The 19,438-nt window shown below is 39.7% G+C and overlaps 1 protein-coding gene across 4 annotated transcripts; it reads right to left on the reverse strand.

Annotated features, from left to right (window-relative positions):
• Positions 1 to 8,461: 8,461 nt before the first annotated feature.
• On the reverse strand, positions 8,462 to 19,107 carry pafah1b2 (platelet-activating factor acetylhydrolase 1b, catalytic subunit 2). 4 transcript variants are annotated; one of them, XM_088012530.1, is made up of 7 exons: positions 19,037 to 19,107; positions 15,641 to 15,681; positions 14,430 to 14,573; positions 13,030 to 13,119; positions 12,557 to 12,673; positions 12,299 to 12,421; positions 8,462 to 10,871 (listed from the first exon to the last, which is right to left on the reverse strand). In XM_088012530.1, the coding sequence occupies exons 3-7, from the start codon at positions 14,511 to 14,513 to the stop codon at positions 10,593 to 10,595; spliced, it is 693 nt and encodes a 230-aa protein (XP_087868656.1). In that variant the 5' UTR covers positions 14,514 to 14,573; positions 15,641 to 15,681; positions 19,037 to 19,107; the 3' UTR covers positions 8,462 to 10,592. The 4 variants fall into 4 exon arrangements, with proteins under 4 accessions (XP_087868656.1, XP_087868657.1, XP_014844727.1 ...); XM_088012531.1 differs by lacking the exon at positions 19,037 to 19,107 and adding an exon at positions 15,856 to 15,874; XM_014989241.2 differs by lacking the exon at positions 19,037 to 19,107 and having other exon boundaries at positions 15,641 to 15,849.
• Between the last annotated feature and the right edge of the window lie 331 nt (positions 19,108 to 19,438).

The raw sequence follows: 19,438 nt of genomic DNA on the forward strand, positions 1-19,438 counted from the left end.
AGATCTTTGACAAAACACAACATTGCACTTAAAACTAGAGCTCATATTTCTGCAACCAAGCCTAATTTCTAAATATGTTTCTTTAAAAAGCGTGGTGCTTTTTGTCACAAAGCTTTAAGGAAACGGACACAATCTTCTCTGGCTGGTAGACCGTGGACAACATGATCAAGTAGTAGCAACGGGTGAAGCAACGAGTCCGTGACAACCGCTTTAAACTTGAACCGGATCTCTACCACAGATCAGCAGATGTGATGAGATCTGACAAAAAGAAAACAACTTCCCCAACAGCCTGGAGGAGAGAGCAAGCAGGAGGGTGTTATGATGGACTTTGCCTGATTGGATGAAACAAGATGAAAAAGCAGAGGGGGATTCAGAGGAGGAATACCGATTCTCCTGCCAAGGTTCTGTTTACACTATTTTCACTTTTAGATCTGTTCAAGCAAAGTTCAGCCTGAACCAGCTCAGAGAAGGGACAAAGACAAAAGGAAAACTGGGAGGAAAGCACACAAAAAAATAGGACAAAGCAACATTTGATAAAAGATATTCTAAAGCAACAAAGTGTTATTTCAGAAATAGAAACATCCAGATGGAGTTAGGGGAGAGTACAGGGGTTGAGGTCAGACATGGGATGGGGTAAGACTAAGAAGGATTTCAGAAAGCAGAGGCAATTTCCAAAAAAGGAGTCATTGTTGCATGGAGGGGGTTAAAAAAAGATGTACCTTCCTGACCCCCACACTGAACAGGATACAATGTGAGCACCTACACACAAAGGAATAAGTCCATGCACTTCCTTGGGTGACACATTTTTTTCATAATTTCTTCCTTCTGCAGCAGAATCCACAGCTGTGGTAAATCAACTGTAGACTCAAAAGTTGTATTACTCAATGGGTGTTTGCTATGCATGAAGATAGCCAAAAGGGAGAAAAATCTGAGAGGAGCCATCTGAAAACCTGAAACCACATCCACAGAAGAAGGCAGCACTATTTTACAGTGCCCTGTAAAATATTCATGCTCATTTAATTTGTCTGCATTTCCATCCAGCAAACTCCACTGAGGATTTGTGGGCTGTGGGAGGAGACACGAGTACCGTGGCAGAAAACCCTACATGCTCAGGAACATCATTTCACACTCCAGATAGAGAGAAACCACAAAATAGTTAAAGGCAGCTCTAAATACAAATGGAAGACACAATATGTCACCAACCTTGAATCATTATCCTTCTACATTAACACAAACTGCCGCTTTGTGTCGGCGTGTCGCATAAAAACCAACGTAAAACTTGTTACAGTTCGTGGTGCAACATTAACACAACATGTAAGAGGTATGAATGGGTCAGCAAAGTTCTGCAAAATCTCACCAAAATTTGGCAGTGTTTACTTTTGATGTAAGCTCCCACAAAACGGGTTTTAACAGAGTCTGCCATGTGTTGAACAGGCGCCTCTCGTCCAATCACTACTGGATTTAAGCACCAGTTCCACCATGACCTCACAAAGATAAGTAGGTACAAATGGATGTTTTGGAGTATCTGTTGCGTTAGCGTTTGCTAACTAACTTGTGGCACTACCCATCTGTGATGATGGGTGCTCAAACTAACCTGACTAGTTTAGCTTTACAAAGCCTAACTGATCCATCGAATCCCAGCCAAGTTCAGCAGGAGGCACAGCGGACGTGGAGCAACAGCAGGACAAAGCCTCCCCTCTTTAAACAGGAAGTTCAAACCTCTTCTTCCTGCAATTGTCATCAGTGTGAAATTAGACTCCTGTAATATTTCGCCATGACGTGGCGGCAAGAGCACATATGAAGCAGGCTGTTTGTTATTATTATGTAATGGCAAGGAGACGCCAAACAGAGAGAAAAGATTAAAAGCTTTTTTAAGAGGAGTTGTGATTATGTAACCAAGTCTTATCACTGCGAACAAGTTTCTTCATGCCTTGGACTCTGAACTATGAGAGAGAACATTTCCTCTGTATCATCCTGAGTTACTCTGAGAGGTGTCCATTTTGATCTACCCGATTGCCTCATAGCCGTTTCTGTGACGACAACCAGCCAGCTTTCCTAGGTTACAGACAACATTCATTGAGATCCTTGGTGATTTTAACCCCCCTCCTCTCCCTTCTCTCGGTCCGGTAGCATTTGTCATCTGCTCCGCTAGAGAAAATAAAACGTTGAACTTTGTACTCATAGCTCATCAGTCTTTCTTTCATTAGGAAAAGCAAACTACATTCTGGTGCTTCTCTTTTTCGCTTGCACAAGCAATGGTTAGTGGAAACCTGTGACCAAAAGAACTGTGAGAAAGTCGGATCTCAAAGACGAAATAATTAGAAAGAGGGAATAGTGATCAAAGATTATAGGAGGCATTTTCTAAAACACACTTGAGGGATTTGTCCCTGTAGAAATTTCATCTGATTGTGCTTTTTTTTTAACCCACCTACTTCAGGTTGTCAGTCTGTTCTAATTAATGTGACAGTGAAACTGATTTCAAAAAGGAGCGATTACTTTTTCACATTACTTTAGATTTTTTTTCTTCTGTTACTAAGTAAAGCCAACATTTAAAAGCTGAAATAGACAATAGTCAACTGGATAAAATCATCAGTGGCTGCCAGGCACAGCTAATCCATCTCATTTGCTTTTGCTGCTCCCTTAAATCTCTGTCTGGTTGTACAGTCAGAAAGCCAGGCAGAGAGATGTTGGAGTTGCCTGTTCTGATCAATGGGAGAGATGGATTGATCTTCCTGCTTCTCTTCGGTCCTGCTCTGCCTCCACGAAACCTCCACGATTTGAGGTCATAGTTCAGGTATTGTCTGAGAAGCTACACCCAGTTGTGAAAACAAGACCTTGTTGCCCCGGTTACACATCGCAACAAAAGGGCTCAAACTAACTTATCAGAGGCTGCCTCAAATAGAAGAGAAGGTAGAAAAGGAAGCTGTGACTCTTTATTTTGTATCTAAGCCTGCGCTAGAAGATGTAATCTGCACAAGCTGCAGCAAGCCCACTCTGATCTAACATGATTTGGCCAGAACTTCATGAGAACACAGAGACTGATGCCTTCAGAGCCACCTGGTTTATAGAAGCTGACATTCCAATTCAACCACCTCAGACTTAAAGTAAACAGAAGTCGGGGCGCTGTCGTTTGGCAAAGTGTTCAGATCGGCTCCGCAGCTGCCGGGTTGGTCATTCATGGCTTTCTCTGTGACATCAGCGATGAACAATCAACCCATCTTAAATGCTCCCAAAACAAAGGAGGTGATCTTTGAAAGTAATGGGAGTAGATTTAGTAGTGGAGAGAAAAGAAAAAAAAACATCTTTACCTGATCGCGGTGCGAGTTATTTCGTGACAACTTCAGGTCTACACGGGCATGTACTTAAGTAAAGTTAATCCAAGTTTTATTATCAAAATATCTCCCATTTATAAAGACTTCTATGAAAGTCATTTATAAAGACTTTCATAAAGGGCAAAACCAACATGTTTGTTTGCAGTCAGAGTCAAATAAAAATCTTTCTGGGGGAGAAACTTTCAGAAAATTAGCCCTTTAACGTACAACAAGAGCAAACCTGCAGCATGTACCAAGATGCACTGAAAACACGACAAGCAGGAGAACTGCACCACTGCGCAGTGAGTGGTGCACCATGCACATTTACGACACGGCAGACTGCAAATGCAACACATAGAGGCCACAAAAGGGGAAACAGATGATCCAAAGATGAAAAGATGATGCAAAAGTAACCTTAAAGGAAGGCAAAACAAAAAAACAAACAGGAAGTACCCGACTTAATATTAATGAAAAAGTAATTCATCGGATTCACAAAGTTTGATTTACCTAAATTTATTTCAGCTGGGTTTCAGACGTCAAATGAAAAAAAACACAACTGTTCATCTTTTTTTACTTATAGCCACACCTGTTTGGTCCATGATGACAAAATGTCATTTCAGAAAACCTGTAAATATGACATTATAAAAAGAAATGTGTGACATTTAGTCCCTCACAAAGGTTTTTGACCACTTGTTCACATTTCGCAACAAACTTTCATGTGTTTTTGTGAGATTTTATCTGGTAACACAAGCAAACAATTTATTATTATTTACTTTTAGAAACTGCAGTTTCGGCTGAATCTAACCAATCCTCTGCGCCTCAAACAGGACTTTACCATTCAGGAGTGCCAGGTCAAATCAGGCCGGGTAGAAATTGGAACCACTTTTCAGATTTCTACGTGTAAAACAATTTTAAACAAGCATCCAGTTCACAATTTTGCACAATTCTCATCATCTGCATGGCAGCAGGTCTGTGCTGCTGAGTTATTTTCACTTTGCCAAAGCTTTTAATAAAGCCGTGAAAACACGAACACATCGTCAGCCTGCAGAGGAATGCACTCTGCTGCCATTCGCTGGCATGTCGGAGGCCATAAAATTGGCACTTGGGTCAGAGAAGGAGGAGACGTTTTTGACTTTAGAGATCCCAGTTTGAATCCTAAAACTTGCTGGGAAAATGAAACGAGGTGGCCGCGTTAAAACCTTTTTAATCCTTCAGCACGTACTGGGCACCGAGCTGCTAAAGTCCTCCGCTCCTGCTGTACCAACAGGAGACAGATCTTCCACTCTGATGAGGTCACTCAGGGGTTTCAGATTGATCCAACTCATGTGGTTTCAACGTTTGTTTTTCACCCGTGTCAGAAGCGGAAGGTTACAGAACGGTGCGCGGGAGGGAAGATAAGAAACCATCTGTATGCGACTTCTGCAAAAAAAAAACTTCCATACAAAGACGTTTCTCAGTGATTTCAGTGTGGCTCTTGGACTGAAACTAATGCCACACTTAGTAACGTCAAAACATTAGGACTCTGAGTGACGCAGTGGAAAAACTGTCACACATCACAGCAGATCTCTGGCCTCAACCCTTGACTGTCTGGCTGAAGCATGAGAGCGGACAGCGTCCTGCTTTAGCGCCTCCTACTGGCTGCTCTCACGCAGTCTGTGTCTGTCATACCTGCTTCTGAGGCGCACAATTACAGAAAATGTACAAGAATTAGACAAGAATTAACATTTGGAAGATCGCAGTCAGTTGACTGGCTAAGCCTTCATAGCAACACCAAGTCATAATATTGACGAGTTGCAGTCAGAAAGAAAAGGGGAAATGAAATCAGGATAATAAAATAAGCACAACAAAGGAAATATGTATTTAAAGGCCACATATGAGTGTCATAAATGAGGACATTACCATTAACTGACAGCAAGTGTAGTTCTGGGCTTTTTATGACTATGTGCAGCAGATGGGGATGTTCATCAAAGGTCACCAAGCAGCAGCTCAACAGGCTGGAGTCAGGAGACGGTCAGCTGGGGTAAAATGTTAAAGGAAAGTCAGTAACATGAGAATATTGTCAACAGATGTATCAGAGTAGAAATGCCTTCTGCAATCCTTCTAGTGATTAAGCTAATCTAAAAGATGTGATGTTGCTTGAGGGATCTGTTTGAAGGACAGGAGGTACATTTTTGATAAACACATAATAAACAATACAGTGCATTGCAAAAATTAAAGCACCTCACCTTTGTCATATTTTGTCACCTTACAAATACATGAATGTATTTTAATAGAATTTTCTATAATACACCAAAGTCTTTAGAGCAAAGCACGTAGAAATTTAAAAGGTGGTGGTGTGAATTGGTAATTAGAGCCCCATACTCCAAAAAAACTTTAAATAAAAGTCAATCAACTACTTTAATTACAGTAATTTAACCACAGTGTAATCCAGTTGTTTTGCAAAAAGCTCAAAGGTTTGTTAGTGAACAAACAGCGTCACAGCAAGTCCTGGAGCAGAGCCAGGGTGTTTTTAAAACCAAACGAGATCTGTGTGAGGGGTACTCTGCATTTTTTCCAAGTCTTTATAACTTTTTCCTTCCAAGTAACTTTCTATGAATGTGCTTGAATGCAACACTCTGAACAACCAGCTTCTTTAGACCTTTTATCACTTTCTCTCCATATGGAGGATGTCACTGACCGTCTTCTAGCCATCTGTCAGGTCAGCAGTCCTCCCTGTGATTCTATAGGCCACAATATGGTCCTTATATAACATTAAAAAGTTAAACAAGCTTTTTAAAAAAAGAAACAATACTGTATGTTATATCAAATTCGGATATATTTTTGCACTGGAAAGAAAATAGGTTTTTCCAGTGCCCAGCAGTGTGTAATAAACTGGTCACTCTTTTGTTTATAAAGGTAAAATTGAAAATACCTTTTCCTGACATGGCAGTTACTGAATGATGGCATCAGTGAAACCATAATGGCTGCTTTGGAGACTTGTTGGCCATTTGGAGTTGTTTTTATTTCCTTTATTAGTTTTTGTATGCATGGTGCTAAAATAAGTTTGGGTCTTCGTCTACAATCGTTTATACTCGCCTATCTGCACTCCAAGCCGCAGATAAGACCCAGTTTAGCTGAACAGTTGATTTTCAGCTGATTTTCAGGGGTGGGTTGTGGACATTTGGGACTAGATCACATTTAACAGTGAGTCTGGGGTGCTTTTCCACAAATCCATCCCATGTTTGACCTTCCTGCTGGTGTGCATGTTGTTAGAAATGTCATACTTAGTATCAGCTCAGAAAAACTTGCTGTTCCAGTTAAAGGCCAAACTCAGTCTGTTTATTTTTGTGATAGTGGGGCAAAAAAAGGGGTTTCCCAGAGGTGACTCTGTGACATTATGAGGTTACTGCATGTAGTCTTCTGTGAATGCAACAGTAACGCAGGACAGAACAATCGTATTGCAGAGCTGCTGCACAGAGGCGTGTTCACAAAATGGTTGCTGAATTTCCCCAAACCCTAAACTATTCCTCTCCACTTTTGTTCAGTCACGAAACTGCCACATTTTTGGAGAGATTAAATATTAAAATACGGGTTTTGCGTATTTTGTTGGCTGGTAAACGTGATGAGGTTTCACCGTCTACATCACAGGTGAAACCGATGTCACCTGCGATGCAGATGGAGCTCGAGAGAGCCCTCATGTGGCTGATGTAGGTCATGACAATTCACAGCAAACCTTCAGATCTCAAGGGTTAATCATTCTCATTAAACAAAAACTCTTTATGAGTTCTCATTCTTTTATCTGCTTGTATATTTTTTTATTTCCTCATAAATTATATATTCAGGTTGTGGAGTTACGACCCGATTCAATTTTGGTTTTAAGTTTTGATCAAGAAATCACTTTACAAGAGTTAATGCAAAATCTGATAACAGCCATCAAATACTATTGCCTGGGGAAAGAGACTGAATTTTCTTATTCTTACATTATATTCAATGATTTGTTTTTCTCCTTCAGTGTAGGGGTGGGAAAATTTTGAAGTCAACCTTTAATTTGAAACAAACATTTTCAAAGACATTCAAACAAGTCCTGTAAAGATTTGAGTAAATATGCTGATTTATTCTCTGCGTTTGTTCATCCATTATAACATACAAATAGTTCAGTTTTTTTTTCATGTTTTTGCACCCAAAGACACTTTGATTCTAGGTGCCTGCAGTACCAACGTCAAAAAGTTAAATAAATATATTAGCTTTTAGAATCAAAGTTGCTTCAAAGGGAGGTGATGCCGGACTGTCAGCATGCCATGTCACAACTTTTTCCAAATATTGAAAGGAAATTCACTTCACACTGAGTAAATATTCCCCTAAACCTCATAAAATTTGTTATTTGGTTAACGCTTAGGAGGCAGGCTTTTCTGTTGAGATTACAAAGTTTTCATTTCCTAAGTGTTGACGGAAGGGAATGCTTAAATATTTATTGTAGTCTGTTTTAACACTGAGGGACCGTGGACATTGGGCTTCCTGTATTTACTTTTCTTTAGTTCGGGCTTTTTAAAGTCTAAAACAACAGAAGCTCTAACTGATTATTCCCTGCCGTCTGAAACCCGATCTTTCTGCGAACCCAGCATGCACTAGCTGTTACGGTTTGCATGTGTGTTGAGAGATTTAGCTGGTCATGCACCAGAGGCCTCGAAACGGGACAGACCACGTCCCACGGGGAAGGCTGCGGGCCGCACTTCCAATTAGTGGGAGACACATCGAACATGAGGAAAATGGTTTATTATCTCTGTGTTTTACAACGAGGCAGCCATCGTGATCGGGCCCTGCATGCCTAACTGTTTAATGAGGCCAATTAAAGATGAATCGACACCGCCTCCGAGTGCTGCAGAGTCATTACGGCGTACGACAGATAAACTGGGTGAAAGCAAATTAATCCAGTAATGAGGAACTCTGACTAAAAGAGAAGAGACAGGGAACAAGCAGAGGGCCTTATTAGTGTCTCTGCCAATTTGCTTCTCTGACGAAACGGTTCATTCTGGTGGCGACTGTAACTCATTCACGCTGCGCTGCACACAATAAACCTGGACCTTTTTTTTTTGTTTTTAATTATTATTATTAAAATCAAATTACCCAGTCATGCGAGATATCATGATTTTTCCAATCAGGAGCAGAAAACACAAGGTTGGATTCGTCTTTATTGGAATATTTTAATTCAGTAACATGACAACAAGCCATAAGAGAGCAAATATCCCATCACACAGACACAATCTGACGATCACTTTCGATCCCTTAAACACAACAAGGCTCCTTTCTACACACACAAACCAGCACCAGACTCACTGTACATACTTAAGGCACACACACACACACACACACACACACACGTGCAAGTGCGTAAGAAAGCAGTAATGCCAGATAACTCGATGTGCAACAGGAGCCGCAGCATTAGCTCACAGACAAATTATTCTGTATGTTTTTTTTGTTTTTGTTTTTTTTTTTACTTGTGATTGTTTTTAGCATTTAGAGTGATCTTATCGAATATAGTTCAAACTTTTGCCTAAAAATCACTTGTTAGCACAACAACACAATGAGCAGGTCACAGGAGGTCAGTTACATGTGGGTCAGGAACAAACAAATCAACACTGAAGAAATCTGACTGGGGAAAAAAACAAAGAGAAAGACAAATATTTGTGTGTATTAGTAAAATATGTTGAAAATATGTTGATATCAACGGCCCATGCCTTGGGCCGGATACCAACGTCTAGGTGCACTAGGATTTTAAAAACCTATCCAAACGACTAATTCCATCTAACCAATCCTGTGGTTGAAAGTCTTTCTAAAGAGGCTCCAGAGAATGTGCTTTATGGACTATATTGTGGTACAAGCTCGTCCCACTGCTGTTCAGCTGGCTGAAAGACTTAGTCAACCATTAGGAAAAAGAAAAACTAATTTGGGAAACATTTGCACTAAGAGGACGCTGAGCAGCTGACTGGAGGCTGTGGTGGAGTAGATAGCCATACTAATCACCCAATATCAGTTTATTATTCTTAATTTACTCTTCAAAGTGCAGAAAGTGAAAAGATGTAGTATTTTTAAAAACAACAAAATTTAGTAGGTAGTCTACATTTTTATGCATCAGAACAACAAAAACATTGTAGTATAGTTGTAATAATTGGTCATTTTGTGTGGATAATTATTTTTCTTTCCATTTTTCTTGTGGAACTATGAAATAGTTTCACTCAGAATTATGAAACCAGCACATGTCTATATGTCAAACAAACTGCACACAGGAGGAAGAAACACACAACAGGAGGACAACAACAGTAGCAACGACTACATATATACCGTTTTTTTTTTTTGTTTGTTTGTTTTGTTTTTGGTAAGCAGTACATTTAGATCTGTGCCCATACTGATTTTAAACGCACTAACAAAGATGTTAACTGAATACGATGTAAATCACTGTGCTGGATGGGAAAGAAGATTCACATTTCACAGACGGTGTTTGGAAGACTGAATGCCATCGTGTCACTAATATGGGATACTAGGATACTAGTTGGCTGTGTGTGTTTAATTTCTAACGACCCAGTCGAGGTTCGCTTTAGCACACATGCTGCTGCGCTAGCATCCCGTCTGACCAGGAGTAAAGCAGTGAGACATTCTGATGAAAGTCCAAATGCAGCTTTTTCACCCAATTATTTACAGGAGCTTATAAACGCTCGTCGTCGGTATCGGTGTGATTTAGTTTTGGATTGCTAGTGCTGCGTTTGAACACTTCTTTCTCCAGGGTCAAATGATAAAACACACAACTACTGTGAGCTTTAAAAGGCAAAAAATAAAAAATAAAAATAGAAAAATTGGTGCTTTTGCTTTATGCGGATTGTCTCCTTTTAACACATACACCACAGTTTCAAATATATACATACGTTTTTTATTGCAACTGTACGGGTTAGTGATGTTTTTGATCCGTTTTTAGACACCAAGAAATTTACAACAGAACGTAAACCTGAAAGAAGGTCTGCAGCTTTCCAAGTGACTGGATAGGCTTTACTTTGGATTGCTCAGTTTGCTCATCAAAACAGTCAAAAGTGAGGCAATGAAAAATTAAAATATATTTTTTCTACATTTTTCCAGATTTAGATTTACATTCAGAACTACGGCTCAATGTCAGACATTGTAAAATGGTTTCATTCCATCTGTGGCTGCAGTGAATTGAACTTACAGCTTCCTAGTGCAATCGGTGTCTATGTCGGGCATGGCGTCTTCCTGCTCTAGATCCCCCTTCTCCTACTCTGTCAGACATTTCAGCCCTTAAACCAGCGATCCCCTTCTCTCCTCGGGCGTCTCCTCCAGTATGTGAAGCAGCAGGTCGCTGAGAGGCTTGGCCAGGGTGTTGTAGCCTGCTGGCGTCAGGTGGAGGTAGTCAAACATGTCCTGGGAGCTGATGGTCCCGTCGGAGTGGATGAATTCGTTGCTCACGTCCAAGAACAGAGCCTGGCCCAGCCGTGGCAGCCAGGAGCGCAGGAGCCTGTTGACTGCGGCGTTCTTCTCCCTCAGCGGGTTGGGCTGCTCTCCGCGGGGTAACAAACCCTCAACGGCACAAAGACATGTCAAACTTTAGAGGACTTCCATGGAGTCGCTCAAACCCGGGCATTCACAGGCATCAAATGCTGCGCTACCATTTCTCAAATCTGACATTCATTCTTACTTCTATCAAATGAGTCCTATTTTTAGTCTGCATGAAGCTTGTAAGCACAGCTTGATTTTTTTTTTTTTTTTTACATTGGCAGAGGGGGTTGGAATATCCATGACGTCGTCAGAAAGAAACAAAAGTAACTCCTCCTGTAATTTAGGGTTTGACTTTCCAGGACATAATAAAACCACTGAGTTTTTAACCCAGAATCTAAATGCATTTCCATCCCATGTGTATAAAAAACACACAACAGGTTCCACACAGACACGACTTGAGGCGCTTCAGTCAAATGTATTTGATTAACTGATCATCATCAAGTGTGACCACGTCTACAAAAGCAGGAATGCTGTGAAATAATGGACTTCGTGTAAAGATAAGGGCAACGATCCAAAAACACTGCAGCAAATCTACACCAGAATGCTTTACTGCCACAGATGAGTCCAGATCTCAATCTGACTGAAATAATGTGTTTGGACCTTTGGAGATTAGAGCAGAAATTGGTGTCTGTAATTTTCAGTGAACTGAAAATGGATCCAAAAATGTCTTCTTCAACAATTAGACGGCCTGATAGAGTCGTACAGAAAACGACTGCTGACAGTTATTGCTGCTGACAGGAGATCTAGAGGCAACAAATCGTTGGGTATGCTTAGATTTTCATGCTTGAATTTACGCTATTAGCTAGATATGAAGGACTAGTCGTCAAATTTGTTGTGTAATTTTTTTTTTTTTTTTTTTACACTTGGGATTAGATTTAAATAATTTGAACATCTGGTATAAACCAGATTATTTTTATTCTATTCTGAGCAAGAAACATTTCGGCAAAGACACAGGGATCCTTGTTAACGTTTAACAATTTTTCTCTCCTAAGTTTTTAAGATACAAATTCTGTTAACAGTGTTTTTTTTTGTTTTTTTAATGAACATGTCAGAGTAGTTCAAGTACCATTGGCCCTCTGCTAACCAGAGGTTCAATGGTGACTGATTAACTGGGGTGGTTGTGAAGGTTAAATCAATGTTTAGGTGTTTTAAAGCAAATTTGTTTTAGAAGTGAAGAAAGAACGCATCGCTTTTCAGTTTCCTTGTTACAGTTCAGCACATCGAAAAAAATCAAACTTTGTGGAGATTTTGTCTTTGTTCTTTTGGAAGCAATAGAAGTATGAACAATTTTTTTTATTATAGTCATTTCCATGAACATAGTAACAGTTGTGTGCCATTTCATCAAGAGCGGAGACTTAGGAATAAATCACTCCAGTTAGCTAGCCCATCAAAAGCAGTAACACGTTTATATATAAACTAAGAGCATCAACACTGATTTATAAACTCACCAGGACAACAATCTTAGCTTTGGGGAGGCGGTTAGTGAGTAGTTGTGCGATGGCAACAATTCCTCCTGCAACCTGCTCTGCTGTGTGGTCGTGATTGTTGGTTCCCACCCACAAAACCACCACCTTAGCAAGAGCACAGAGAGTCCGTTTATTACTTTTCACAAAAGAAATCGGGCAGAACAACTGAAAACAGTCTCTGCAGGGGGTTTCCTGAATACCAGTATATAAGCAAAATGAGCTTCAGTTTTGCTTTCCCACCTTTGGGCGGATGTTCTGCAGCTCGCCGTTCTGCAGCCTCCACAGTACATTGCAGGTGGTGTCACCGGCTAGACCAAAATTAAGTGCATGAAGAGGAGAGAACATCTCCTTCCAGATCTACGGAGCAAAAGAAATCTCAATTTTACACGAAATCACTGCAAGAAAATAAAAATAAAACAGGAACATGTCTGTGAGTCATTTTATCACATTGGTAGCACAAACAGCCTCTGCACAACATGCTGCTTCCTATTAATTTAACGAAACATAAGTAGCTTAACTTTATTGCAGCAATCATATATGACAGCACAGTGTGATTATAAAACATAAATTGCATGAAGGAAAGCACTTTTGAACTATTCTTACCACACATGCAAATTTTGGAAACATGTTAACTTGGTAGAATGTGTATGTTTAGCAAAACTGGTAAAGTAAGTCAAATATCCAATGAAAACAATGCACACAGTTTGCCTCACCTCATACTGCTCCATTAGTTGCACCATTGAGTCCCCTACAAAAAGAACCTCTGGTTCGCCATCTTTGCACTCCTGCACAAATCTTGTATGCTGACCACACACACACACACACGCACGCACATGCACACACACATAAAGGTTGGTTACTGCTGGCATGTAACAGACCACATCCACCTTCTTCATGTTATGAACAATGCTTTTCAAAAGCCTTCATATCGCTTCTATACCTTGAAACTGTCTAAGTTTATTTCTTAACTCCCTTTACTCTGACACCTCTAAATAAAAAATAGCAAGCAGGCTGGAAGCAAGTACTTGCTTTCAGTACTTAATTTTAGTATAAAGTATTTCCCCGGTGTTCACCGGTTTTAGGGACAGCAGGGGCTCCCGAATAGCTTTAATCCATGAATACTTCAGACCCTTTCTAAAAACACTTACTATTTTAATAATTCACACATCATATAGACCTTAACATGCATTGATTTGCACAGTGGAAATCTTCTTGGCATTAGTGCAGAAGCTAAGATATATGGTTTTCCTCGTCTTAGCTTTTGGATTTACAACCAGTCAATGGCAAGAAAACTGAATGCCGCTCCTGGATTGGTTGCTTTGCGAACCAATCCAGCATTGGCCATGAACACCAAGGAACACACAAGTTGTGAAGAAGTTTAGATTATGAAATGGCATCAAAATCTGTTCACACAAAAATGTAAAGTGAAGGAAAAAATGGGTGAATCGTAACGGATATACCTTTCGCAGTATTCACTGTATATAGTGTAGCAATTACACGATACTGTTCAGTTTTCTTGGCATTATGCAGGCCTGCCTTTATGGAAGAAAGATGTTAAGCTTGACACAAGTTATGTAGGAGACACAGCAAACATGGAAAATGATGTTCTGCTTAGATAAAGTGGGAAAAAAAAAAAAAAAAAAAAAAAAAAAACATCCGTGGCAGAAAATACAGTATAAGTGGTACAAATAATTTTGGGAGATTCACTATAACTGAAGTCGAGGATAAACATCCTGTGACATCATTTTTGAGCAGCAGGGAGATGAGAGTGATCTATTCGAGTTAGGCCAAATCCTACAAGCTGATCACAGCCAGGACCCGTCAGGTTGGCCGTCTGATTGAGGGCTTGAAGCAAAGCAGGTTGTCTTAGTTGTACAAGCTTCAGAGGATTAACCTCGCAAAGACCTGCCAGAAAGGCGCCACTAAACAAGCTGGATTGACTGTTGCACTGAAAACACACAGGTCTTAACAGTGGAAAAGCAGACTCTTCAGGATTTACAGGATCAGAAGACAGATTAATTGCCATCTTATGATCATTTGAACATAAACACATGAACAAGTTTAACACCACGCCTTAAAGCATTTAGCACACAATTATGAGTGCAGAACATACCTGTGACATCCACCGTCCATCACCCTGCCGATCCTCAACTGGCTGAGGCACTGCAGCTGGGTTCAGATCATCACCACTCATCATGCAGGAGGAGACCCCGCCGCAGGTTAATAGGTTAAACTCTATACCAGTCCGTGGTTAACGCTGGAAGACAAGATTGTGGGTTCAATTTGTTCAAATAGCTCTAGTAAACATTAGCATGACGCAGCTCTCAGCAGCGGAGCAGACAGACTAGCATAGTAAGACGGATGTAGGCCACTTTCCCTCGGATGAAGGCGGGTATTTAGAGATCACACAGTAGATCGCATTAACTCTGTTGGGTTACAGTTTATCTGACGTTAGCGTGTTAGCTGCTACGAAGCTAATTACACACGACAGCGTGACGGACACGCCATTAAACAGAACACGTCAAAAATCACGGTAAAATGTATGCGAAACACCACCTGACGCTGACAGGGTGTGATACCTCTCCTGTCAGACCCGTGGTTCTTCAGCCACGGCTTAGCTCGAGCTCTGTGCTGTTGTTACCGGTTAGAGAGGTTATTTAGTGATTAAACTGACAAACAGTAGGTGTGTCAATAAGGTAAACTCTGCCGTGGCAGGAGAACTCCGGCGGTGTAGTGTCGAGTCTGGTTTCCCTTTGAGATGCCTCCTTGCCGTTTGCGCTTCTATACACTATTTTACGGCCGCGTTCCCCCCGCACTCACAAAAGTTTATATTGGCGCTTTCCAAGCATTATTTATTTATTTATTTGAAAGCTAAACGAGGCACGTGATACGAATATTATGCATATTTACATTTTTGTAAAGCTAAGCATTAACATTTAAAGATAATTATTTCCTTTAAAAATAAATAGATCTTTAAAAAAATGTATTTATCCATAAAGAATTTGGTCAAAAGAATATAATTATTATTTCGTCAACACCTGTTAGTAAAAAAAAAAAAAAAAAAAAAAAAAAAAAAATCACTACTCGAGTTCACATCCCATTGCCGTAAAACACATTATAGAAGCGCATGGCTTTAGCTGGTAGAAAACATCTTTACGGGGGAACTCGGCTCCTCTCTGCACCTGCAACGGTCTAAAAAAACAACATGGAGCTGATATAATTATTCCCCGAGCAGAGCTTTACAGGAAACCACATCAGCAGGTCAAAGTCTTTTCATCGCAATAAGCAAATATATAGATGGTAGCCTAGCAACCATACATTTACCTTGCAGTAATCGTCGAGGTTTGAGACCGCGTCGCATTCGCCTGAAAGGCAAGAAAAAGGGAATAAATCACTACAGTTAGCTAGCCCAGCCCAGGAAAATCCGCGAGGGTTAACATCGTTAGGATTTATCCACACATCACGCTAGTTTTTAGCTGACGCCAAACAGCGTGTTTGGTTTAGTCATGAAATCCTAAAAGTATTTCCTGCCATCTCACCTCAGCTCAACGGGCGCATTCATTAACGTCAGCCGGCGGATCACCAGGGAACAGACGGTGTGGGAGGAGATTACCTCTTTAACGGAGACTAAACCTTTTACCCGTCGGAGCGAGGGCATAGATAGACGATATGTCATAGTGACTTAGTCATGTTATCAACCGCTGTTAACATTAGTCCAATGTAAATTTGGACTAATAATAATTAAGCACTGCGATTATTTCACGCACACGAAATATTTCTATTGATCAGTTGTGTAATTTTATCGACTTTATTTTTATTTTTTAAGTAACTCTGTTTATACCAGTCAGATGATGGAAGTGGGTGCCCGCCTCTCTAGTCGGTACTCTTCAGGATCTCCTTGGAAGCATGCAAACATCGCCCACCCCGTACATCCATTCCATCAGCAGGTGATAAATGGGGCGCACCCACAGTCAGAGCCGATTAATGACGTCAAGAAATTGTGCATTTTTAGTTTCAGTTAATAAAAACCTAACTTTTTTATAAAGAGCATTGGAGGGTAACACCAGCGACGGGTAATACTATTGATACTAATGATATTCCTATTCCTCCCTCTCATTCTTCCACTACTATTACAAATACTACTACTACTACTACTATAATAATAATAATAATAATAATAATAATAATAATAATAATAATAATAATTAAATGAGAACTAGTTGTTAAGACCTGTTTTTGTTTGAGTCGCATGTTTTCCTTCATAAGTTTTTTAATTAGTTTATTTTCCAAATAAAGGCTATTGTGAAGTTCATTAGCTTCCATAAACATAACACACAACCTTTACATCTAATAATGTAAAAGTTGTGGGAGTTGTTTCAAGAAGCTCACATGTATTCCAACACATGATTTTTTTTGTGATGATCTTGGGTAGGGCTGTTGTAAACGAATATTTTAGTAATCGAGTAATCTATCGATTATTCTTACGATTAATCGAGTAATCGGATAAAAAAAAATTATAAAATGAAATATTGGTAAATCTGGCATAATACCGGTGTTACTATCAGATATCAATATCAGTCCAATTTTTCATATTTGAGCATCCCTAACAGTTGCTTTTTGTAGTTTAGAAAACTAACCTGTAACAATAATAGCTCACTTTCTGAGTTAACCAGAAGAAAAGTTATAGAAAAATCTGAAATTCTATTGAATTTAATAACAAAGAGGCAGGCTCACAAATGTGCTTATAAAAAATGTCTACAATCCAGCTTTTAGTTTATGTATTCATCTTCAGTGAGTTTAATAGATTAATTAAACTCACCTTGCCACCTAACCTGTCACGCTTTGGGTTTGAAAATACGGGAAATGCCGTCTGGAGTGGGAGGAGAGGGCGAATGAACGAACGTAAGATGGGGTGGAGGGGAGGAAATAGACCAGCGGACTGACGAACCGTTAGACCGGGGGACGAACACGGGGGGAAGCAACACGGGATATTTACAACACCTTCACTGGTCACACTCAGAAACTCATCTACCAGCCATGTACGATGCGCTCCACCACCCGTTTCTTCAGACCGGGATATGAAATTTATTGTGCGGTTCGTCGGTAAAGCTACATTTACACGGTAAGCATCAGCTACTCAGCCGCCCGCCCTGTTCAGTCTATCCGCTCACCTCAGCGCTCTTCCCGCCGTTCGCTTTCAACCAGCAGCCCCGGAGGAGAAATGCTGCCGTACTCCAGGCATTCCCCAGTCATTTTAAGGATGCTTATTGGTTCCCCAAAAACGATAAAAAGTCGGGCATTATCATCAATCAATAAAATCCCCACGGGCCAATCTTGAAGATTGGACTTTATGCCACTGAGACTTAGCTTTTGTCAACAACTCAGAGGCGGAAGTGAGAGCTCCGCGCAACGCAAATGAAGTCCCGGCCGGAACATGGTGCGCTAACTAATAAAACATAAATTAACGAAGCTTCGAGGCACTAAATTTTCCTCGAGGAATTTTAGTAATCGAGGTACTCGAATCATTCGAGGAATCGTTTCAGCCCTAATCTTGGGTTCTTACTTACAGCACCTAAAATATAAAATCATCTATTACAATATTGTATCTACTTGTTTATATAAAATGCAATATGAAATTTAAGTTACATATATGTTTTAGATTACAGAAAAACTTACAAAATCACTATAATAAGACTTAATATAAACAGCTAAACACACAAGTTAAATCATTCCCATCAATCATTATTAAAATAAATATGTATCAGTATATTTGACCATAATATACTGTATATGTATAAAACAATATCAGTTGCATTAATGTAGCAAAAAACCAATAAAGTAACAAATAAATTGTTGGGGGAAGGAACTGAATCAGCATGGCAAACACATTTAATGATGCAGAGCTCATGTTTAATTTGATGTTTAAAAAACAGATTAAAAAAAGATGTTCCTTTAAATTCCCAAATTTCTGCTCTCCATCAGAAAATCCCAAAGGAGAATTTTTCCTCATCAGTCCATGACATTAAGCGCAAGAAAACCATCAGCATCAATGTGTGACCTCTCACCAGAATGTGTCCAGGAGCAGTTCTTCATTAACTCCACAAGGTGGCACTGCTGGGACTTAAACAACCATTAGGTGGTAAAGGCCATAGACATAATATAAGGATAGACGCATAGACATTAATACGTATTGATGTCTATGGATAGACGCCTCATGGACCGCTCTCGCCTATTGTCGCTGACGAGATTTAGGGCGGCCATCTTGGAGCGGTACACCACTCCACTCAGCGTTATGTGAGTGGAGTGGAGCTCAATACGTCATTGAGCAGGCACAATGACGTATCAACGCATTTAATTGATCATAACACGCTTTTTCGTTACTTGAAACCATATTCAAACATCTATCAAAGCAACATTTATAAACAATTGTATTACTTAAGTATGTTTTTAATACATTGTTCAGCATATTTAAATATGCTTAGTGGCTATAACAATAGAATAGGAATGGAATATTCTGATACTGATGTATGGTGAGCATTTTACAAAGCACACAGCCGTTCATAATTTATTTAATAAATGATTTAGTAATATCAATACATATTTATATAACTACACAAACACAAATAAATAAATAATGATTAATACTGAATAATATATATTGGATACATGTTTATATATATATAAACATGTATCCAATATATATATATATATGTTTTTCACCTGACGAGTTCTAGCTTCAGAGTGATTCAGCAGCTGACAAAGCTGAAGTTGGTTTCCATTTCTAGCTTCCAATAGCTAAAGGGCGATTCCACTTAATTTTTCACTACCTTCAGTATCTTTAATCGACTCTAGTTTAAAAACTACTACACCTAGAGACTTGAAACTTGGACTGGATTATTCTCCGCTTCAAGCTGAATGAATACCATGTTTGGGATTTGTGAAACCCTTTTCTGATTTGTGAAACTTCAATAAAGTTTGATTATCACCATTTTTTGCATCTCTTTCATACTAGAACTGCTCTAATTAAAAAAACAACACCTAGACACTTGAAACTTGTACTAAATTATTCTGCTCTAACAGCAGAATATTTACAACCATGATTGTGATTTGTGAAACCTTTTT

Source organism: Poecilia mexicana, unplaced genomic scaffold (assembly GCF_051168715.1).
Source record: "Poecilia mexicana isolate PSO_F unplaced genomic scaffold, ASM5116871v1 scaffold_14, whole genome shotgun sequence".
In the NCBI taxonomy this organism is placed as follows: domain Eukaryota; kingdom Metazoa; phylum Chordata; class Actinopteri; order Cyprinodontiformes; family Poeciliidae; genus Poecilia; species Poecilia mexicana.

Bases quoted from the DNA above. Each gene is read 5' to 3' on its own strand.
- pafah1b2 (XM_088012530.1), bottom strand. From the start codon at position 14,513: ATGATGAGTGGTGATGATCTGAACCCAGCTGCAGTGCCTCAGCCAGTT. The intron at 12,422-12,556 runs GTGGGAAAGCAA...GCTCTTGCTAAG, and splicing joins TGCAGAACATCCGCCCAAAG to GTGGTGGTTTTGTGGGTGGG. The intron at 10,872-12,298 runs GTGAGTTTATAA...TGTGCCGTTGAG, and splicing joins AAGCTAAGATTGTTGTCCTG to GGTTTGTTACCCCGCGGAGA.